Source organism: Carassius auratus, chromosome 39 (assembly GCF_003368295.1).
Source record: "Carassius auratus strain Wakin chromosome 39, ASM336829v1, whole genome shotgun sequence".
NCBI lineage: Eukaryota > Metazoa > Chordata > Actinopteri > Cypriniformes > Cyprinidae > Carassius > Carassius auratus.
Genome location: NC_039281.1, coordinates 3,884,927 through 3,893,145, shown reverse-complemented (window position 1 = coordinate 3,893,145; position 8,219 = coordinate 3,884,927). Strand labels below are relative to the sequence as shown.

The window sequence follows — 8,219 nt, the reverse complement described above, 5'->3', positions numbered from 1 at the left end:
ACGGTAAAAAGCTAATTGTAAATTTCAAATTTAGAGTCTGGACTGTGAAGTAGGAGCAAGTATTTCAGGGAGATATAATTCAGGGTCTGATATTAATATAATTTTCTTGTTCTGTAGTTACATATACACTTATGCAGTACAGCATCAGTGAGACTTATTGGAAATATGATGTTACAACAAGATTTGTGTAAAACAAAGAAAAATAATAATAATCAAAACACTTTGCTTATTGAGATCAGTTTTTATTGGCTGCTATTTACATGGTCATATATAAAAACAAAATCCAATTTTCCATGACTGTGAAATCCTGTGTTGTAGATTAATCAAATGCAAAAGCTGTTCAGTCCATTTACTTTTTGCCTTCCACCATGATGATATGGTAACCAAACTTGGTTTTCACGGGAGGATCGGTGTATACAGGTTTCTCCATAGTGCTGATGGCTAGAGCAAATGCTGCGTCCTGAAATGGTCCCACCATTGACCCTCTTGTCATCCAGCCAAGGTCACCCTGTATTCAAATCAAAGATTTAAACCATACAAACCGTCGTTAAGGTTGTCTTGATACTCTTTAAAAAAATAATTCAAATAACAAATCACTGAGTAGTACTAAAACATACTTTGATTAAAATTGTAAAAATAAAGGTATATGAATTTCTAAAGGTACTAAGCACCAGCTTTTTCCAGATGAATTAGTTTTCTACCTCGATTCACAGTTCAAATGTTAATACAGTACTGATAAACACTTTTTATAATTATGATAAAGTTAGAAATATCAGAAAACATTAATAAAGGGGGACTTTATCTAATAATATTAGATAATAAAAACTATGGCTCAAAACCTGCCTCTTAGATATATCAAATATATTTGCATATATTTTGGGCATGATCACATGATGTTCAAAATGCCATCTCGGTTCGAGGATTTTCAGTCCATCACCGTGGAAACAGCTCGTTTTAATAAATGAAACACAATTTCACCCTGAGCTCTTCGATTAATGGGATTCGGGAAAGCTGTTTTATGCAACATATTCTTTTATATAACTTATTTTAAACAGATTGATGAAGAATGATACAGAAAGGCTGTACACTAGTGTTTTAATAATAATAAGAATAATGTGTTTAGCATTCTATGCAAATTAGATTTTGAACAATTTTCAAACATGGATAGTCCATTAAATGCCATCTGCCGGTAAAAAAAAACGTGATCGACTCGGGTTCGAATCCGCCCTTTGGCGAAAATTTTTCTCCCTTTTCAAATTTCAAATCACATCAGAAAAACATTTCTTTTCAATTAAAATTAAGTAAATAATAAAAAGTTAAGGGTAGGTGTAGGGAGGGCTTTACTGTCCCAATAAGGTGGCATCCATTAAATTAGACGCAGTGAGTTATTATTGCATTCTGTTTTATAATGTACTACAATACAAAGGTGCAAACAATTGCCAATATTTGCAGTAAGTAGTATAAATAGCAGTAAATGCTGCTATTTTAACATAAGTATAAATAGAATCTATATATATTTGCACTTAGTGTAAATAGCATATCACAAAAAAAAAATACTGCTATTTGCACTTAGTGTAAATAGCCGCTGCCTTTTTTGATTACTGGCAGACTAATGCCGGCGATGCAATGTTGCTATTAAAATAAATAGAAACCTATAAATAAACTAAATAAACCAGAATTATTTCAAATATTTTGGAAATTAGATAATTAGGTTACCGCTGACCCTAAACCGCAACATTCTACTTTATTAACTTTCTAAAGTGTTACAGTGTTAGTGTTAGTTACATAACATGGACACTAAACATTCTGAATTATACATGCAGACATTCATATGAGGAGTTTAGCAGCAAATTAGTCAATCAGAGAACAAATTTTATTTTCGAACATGAAAAATTTACAGAGGTCTGGACATCGGTGACCTCATAGCTGGCTACTGCTACAAATCAACTGTTTATATAAATGGAAAATGTCTTACTCCTTGTCTGGCTTTGTCCTCACTGTATTGTGCTGCCACCTCACTGAAGCGCATACCAGACTTGAGTTTCTCCATTGCTTCCATACACTTGCCATGCTTTTCACACAGAATATGCCGAACCTATCAGAAAATAGAAAACAAATTTTTATAAAAAGATAAATAATCAATAGAACTGTCATTTGTTTGAATGGCACTATACATATAAAAACAAAAACACACACAACAGATGGAAAATGTGAAAAAGTTCATATAATGTCATACATTAATACCTATATGTATGCATACATATTATGTATATATTGTGTATTTTTTGTAATATTATGTAATATTTATAATTTAACATTTCTGAAGTACATTTACAAATGCATGCAAGAATTTAATATTCATATTATCATTTTAATGTATATTAATAGGAACTTAGATTCAATGAAACAGCTGTCATTCAAAAAATGTTACATACTACAATTGGTCTTTCTGGAAACATCTGAAATTAACTGCATGCCATTTTACTGTCATTTGGTAACTACTCATATATATATATATATATATATATATATATATATATATATATTTAAAACAATTTAATAGTTTTCATTTTTCATGTTTTTAGTTTTAGTCATTTTATAAAGTGTTGCTGTTGTTATATTTACTTGTTTTTTTTATATTTTAATTTATTTGCATTTTAGTTTTAGTTATTTTAGTTAAAAAAGTTTTATATATATATATATAATTTCAGTTAGAATTTATTGTATTTGTAAGCAACATTTTTATGCAGATACAGTATGCAGATGTTTACCTTTACAGCTGTTCCTCCTTTCTGAGTCTTCTCCTTCTTATCACTGTCTCCACTGCCCGAAGCAGCTGCCCCTGTCCAAGTAAAACAAATGTATATAAGTATATCTTAAAAGTACAGCTGTGCAACTAAGATAATACCTAACCATTTGTATGTGCACTTGTACTATTAAGCTTTTTGAAATAACCATATTAAACGAAAGACACATTTGGCCACAGTACTCCCTCATTTTATACTTTAAAACATTTAGTAAAGATATAATATCATTAAATATTTAATTAGCACTATATTGTCTTATACCAAAACAAGACCAAATCAACAGAAATACAGCATAATGTAACTGTTTACAATATGTTAGCCAACAAGCTAGCTAGCATGTCAGCACAAATATTAAAGCAGCTGTCAAATTATATGCTATAAAACTTCGATATGGTGTCATTTGTTAGATTTTGTTCATGAAGCGTCATTTATTTGTTGTTTACCTTTAGCACCTTTGCCACCTTTTCCTTTTGGAGGCATTTTCTATCTCCTCGTGTCGGACGTGTTTCCACTGAAGCTTCTTCTAGCACAGAAGAGCTAACCTTAGCAACAGATCTCCACGCGGTTAGACTGAAAATTACACAGCAGGTTTTTTTTTTTTTTGCCTATAGTTTTACAGTATACGTTATTTTAGGCTGTGTTGTGTGCTAAAGGATGCACGCAATGCAACTATTTAACCAATGCAAAGAAACTATCTTTGTCTTTGACTACACTTTGTTGAAACAACTTTGCGCATATATGACAAGAAAGGACGCTCTTAAGTACATTCATTGAAGAGGCATGAAGAATTTTAGTTTTCGCTCGAGTAACAATCGATTTGTTAATTATTTATTTATGGTGATGGACAATATATGGGTTAATGTAATTTAATTACAACAAATTAATTTAATTACAATTAATAAAAAAATTATAAATGTTTGCGCAAATGTGCCCAGCAATGATGCTCGTGAACAACACAACACCGCAGACCCATGACCACCTGCTTTTGTGGAAGGAGCGTCGATCTTATCACATTAAAAATCATTAAAATGTTCAAAGTTGTCGGTTTTACGCATTTTTGTTTTAAATTACGCATGACTCATTTAAATTAAGTAATTGGTTCGTCTTTAAGCAGCTAATGCTCGGAACGAATCAGATTTCCGTTGGCTGAGAAGCAGCTGTTACCATAGTAACATAAAGACAACACAGCCGCCGCCTTCTGCTCGTGACACATCGAGTGGCAACGACGCATTATCTTAAAAAAGGCCTTATTTAAACTCGTTTTGGTCAATAAGGCATGATGACCCACAGGTAACAAATATTTTTAACATGTTTACTTTCCAAAAAGTTTGTTTCACCTGCATGACAAACAGTTTAGAAGTTGATTTATTGAAGACTCATATAATAACTCTGTTTAAGTTACATATCTGGTGTTTCCTTTAGACAGACCATTTCTTATCCAGAAGATAAGTTGGCCATATTCATATCAAGCTCTTAATGGGACGAATGAAATATTTCTGCCAGCATCAAGGGAACATGTTTGGTGATTTGATAGTGTCATGGAGAAATATGATAAAGTCCTGACTCTTGGCAGAGGAGGAGCAGGTGTGGTGATGTTAATGAAACATGTCGAGACAAAGAAATTATGTGCAGTCAAGAGAATCCATGTGGACAGTTCCCGAAAAACAAAGAGCAAAGATGCTGTGTTGCAAGAGGCAGATATTCTCAAGAGCTTGAAGCATCCTCATATTATAACATGGATTGACACTTTCTTTGACACGGCTAATGAGCATATTTACATTGTTATGGATTATTGTGATGGTGGGACGCTGGATGACCACATTAAAGAGCAGAAGAGCGGGGAATACTTTGCAGAATGCAAAATTATGGACTGGTTTGTGCAAGTAGTCATGGCCGTCAGTTATATCCACTCTGAAAAGATCCTTCACAGAGATATCAAGCCTTCCAATGTGCTGTTGACCAAGAGAGGTGTGATAAAGCTCGGGGATTTTGGAATATCAAAGATTATGAACCACACGCTCGATATGGCCTCCACCTGTGTGGGAACCCCCAGTTATCTGAGTCCTGAACTCTGCCAGGACGTCCCGTACAGCACCAAATCTGACATGTGGGCTGTTGGCTGCCTGCTGTATGAGCTCTGTGCCCTCAAACCAGCATTTGAAGCTAAAAATCTCCTGAGTCTGTTTTACAAGATCATTAAAGGAGAGTATGTCAAGATCCCAGAGAGGTATTCAGAAGACATTCATACATTAATCGAGAAAATGCTGTCCTTGGTTCCCGAGAATAGACCGAGTGCGACCAGCATACTTAGCCTGACATATATGCAAGAACATCTGGGAAACTTCATCACGCATCAGGAGAAAGAACTTACAAAGGTGATTGCTGAATCCAGACCTCAAACAAAAGAGGATCTTAATCTAGAAATGGCATCGGTGGAAAGCAGAACAGATAGCGACAAGACGCTGCAAGCAGAGACATCATGCAGTGCTGAGGAGGAAGTGGCCCTCGAAGGAGCAGAGTCTGATTATTCAGAGGACTTTGATGAACATGATAGCTGTGCATCCTCAGAGGATGCTTCGAGGGCAGACGTGTCCTCCAGTCTTGCCAATGTGGTTGAAGAGGCATTTGAGGAATCTAGTGGTAAGAGTGTGATGCAACCGTAATAATATTTTCAATTGTTTTATCAATATTATTATTATTATTAGTTGTAACTCCAGGGCAACGGGCGTAGGCTGATGGTGATCTAAGAGTGATTTCATATGTTTCCTGCCTTTTTCAACGTCTTTGAGAAATCTCTACATGTGTTTTTCTTGACTTTTGACAGTTGTGTTTGAAGACGAAGACATCTCTGACTATCCAGATGACTTTGAAGAAGCTGATGATGACGATGACCTGGCTGAGGTGGTCAGCTTCGCCAGAGATGCCATGAACTGTGTTTCAGAGAATGACCTGTTTGATGTGGAACTGGAGCTCAAGGATGAAGACGGTTTCTCGGTCACAATGAAAATGTTAAAAGAGAGATACATGGGTAAACATGCAAATGTAACATTTTACTACTATTACTATTTTACTTTTTTCACTTGATATGTTGGTCCCATATGATGAATTTAACAATGTGCTTCAAATTTAGTGTTAAATTTACAAGGTTGCAATGGTCTGGTGATTTGGAGAATATGATTTCTGTCATTACTGTTTTAGAGCATTTTAAATATATATATACACACATACACACACACACACACACACATACACATACATAGACTTTGTATTGAATCATCTAGTACATCTGCAAACACCGTTTGCCAACACATCTGGTTCTCCGAGTGTCTCAGTAAATGCTTCTCTGCTTTCTGGGTTTATAGAGGATGTTGGAGCCTCAGTTTATGAGGAAATCAGTGGGCACTTTCTAAATGGCCTCACGCCAGAAGACCTGCTGCCACAATTCCAGCACATGATCGGGACAGACCATCTGGAGACCTGCTACCTCATTTTCAACCTTGACCAAGAGACCACATGCTGAATCATGTCTGTTCAATTTAGAGAAAGTCATTCTCTAATGATGAGTCACTCTTTAATGATGAACCCCAGAAAATGATGGAATTGTATGAAGCATACAGTGTATTTTAAATAAAGAATTTTGTAATATATGTAATCATATATGAATTATAATTAATATTTTGAAATAGTGAGGACTTATAGATATTTGACATCAAGAAAATGGGACGTTTGAAACTCCTTTGAAAGTGTTACCTTGTATAACCAGAAGGTGGCACTCTATAGTAAGAAAATGTGTGGTGTTAAAATACCAGTCCAGAAAATAAGCACATCAGTCACCCATATCAACACTTACAGTAACATCACAAGGACTGAAGTATAAAACGGCTGCCTTTTAAATGTACTATATTTTAAACATTAAAATTAATTATATCAGTGGCACCCAGTCGACTACTTTTTTCAAGCGATTCAAACCATTTTTCTGCCTAAAGCTGAGAAATGATCTTTTAACACAGCCGTTAAACAATGCTTGTAAATGTGAAAGCCGTGAGGAACATCATGTGAACATTTCCTGCTGTGATTTCACTCCACTATTGCAATGTAAAACAGAAGACATTAGCTGAATTTGTAAATTGATGGGCCACAGCTGCAGTTGTTTTCCACTTAAGGCGTTTTCCCTTAAACTTGTCCAGATTTTTCCAACAGAGAATTAGAGACAGATAAACTGCCATGTGTAACTGTATGAATGAGCCTGCATTATATATCATTTCAGAATGTTCACGATCTTCCTCTAGACGAAAGTGTGTTATCAAGCCAGCATTAACATGCGAAAGCTGCATCAAATTTTCTTTTTTGCCAGTATAAAATGACATAGATGTCCTCACATATAATGTGGTTTTGGCTGTAGATCCTTGTTCATCAAAAAACAAGGCCATGCTGATGTCAAAACGAGTGTGTTTTTATAGATTAGAGTGGAATGAACCGATGTAGAAGTAAGATCCAACTTACAAACTTAACCTTTTCACTTGTATCTTCAGGGCTTCGTACTATAGTTTGATGCAGTACTGATTGATTGCTGTGTGAGAGCTCCACCCTTCAGCTCAAATGTGCTTTATTCTTGCTTTTTTGTTTGCAAGTTATTCAAAAATGAGGCTAGGGTCCTAATTAAGAGACTTCATTTGTGTTTGAGTCAGAGTTTTTGACATGCACCATTAGTAAAAAATAAATACAAATTTAGAAAAATGATAAGCTGATCTTTATTCACTTGCTGTCTTGATGTTTTCCTTGGTGTGTCCTAATTATATTTTACTTCAATGATGAATTTAACAACTTGGTTGAATTAAAATGTAGTGTTTATTGTCAAATTATATTTGTACATGTTGCTGCCAAGGTTGCAGTGGTCTAAATTAATATTTGGAGAGGATTTATAGACTATTGTTTTCATTGTTTTAAAGGGTTCAAAAATTACTAGAATAAATTGTATATATAATACATAAATATTTAATGGGAATAGAAAAGAGTATTTTTTAACTTTTTAAATTACAATAAAACAGATTTCTGTAATTTAAACAGTATTTTACTGTAATATGTACACTGTACAATTTGCGGCAATCTCTTTACATGGTATATATATATATATATATATATATATATATATATATATACATACATGTAAATGTCAGGTTTTAATATGCAATTGGCTTTGTTTGCCTCTTATTGCTGAAAAAAAGCAAGTAATTTTTCTTCTTATAGGCAAGGATTTTTGTCTGGAGGACTGCCCCATTCTTTGGCAAACATTCAGAAAAGTCATCTTTAACAGTCATGATATTCCAAAGAGAAAGGAAGTGCTCCAGAGAGGATGAGAGAAACTCAGGCAAACATGTTTCCCCTGACCTTTAATAGACAGCACATGTCTGG

At 34.4% G+C, this 8,219-nt stretch overlaps 2 protein-coding genes across 2 annotated transcripts; one reads left to right on the top strand and one right to left on the bottom strand.

The window, feature by feature from the left end:
- Window positions 1-226: 226 nt before the first annotated feature.
- LOC113057717 (peptidyl-prolyl cis-trans isomerase NIMA-interacting 4-like) lies at window positions 227-3,407 on the bottom strand. The gene is made up of 4 exons (XM_026225214.1): window positions 3,251-3,407; window positions 2,772-2,842; window positions 1,976-2,095; window positions 227-508 (listed from the first exon to the last, which is right to left on the bottom strand). Exons 1-4 carry the CDS (start codon window positions 3,285-3,287, stop codon window positions 350-352), a joined length of 387 nt encoding a protein of 128 aa, XP_026080999.1. The 5' UTR covers window positions 3,288-3,407; the 3' UTR covers window positions 227-349.
- A 142-nt stretch (window positions 3,408-3,549) lies between these two features.
- On the top strand, window positions 3,550-7,505 carry LOC113057716 (serine/threonine-protein kinase Nek1-like). The gene is made up of 4 exons (XM_026225213.1): window positions 3,550-4,097; window positions 4,230-5,447; window positions 5,632-5,835; window positions 6,170-7,505. The coding sequence occupies exons 2-4, from the start codon at window positions 4,346-4,348 to the stop codon at window positions 6,325-6,327; spliced, it is 1,464 nt and encodes a 487-aa protein (XP_026080998.1). The 5' UTR covers window positions 3,550-4,097; window positions 4,230-4,345; the 3' UTR covers window positions 6,328-7,505.
- Window positions 7,506-8,219: the final 714 nt, after the last annotated feature.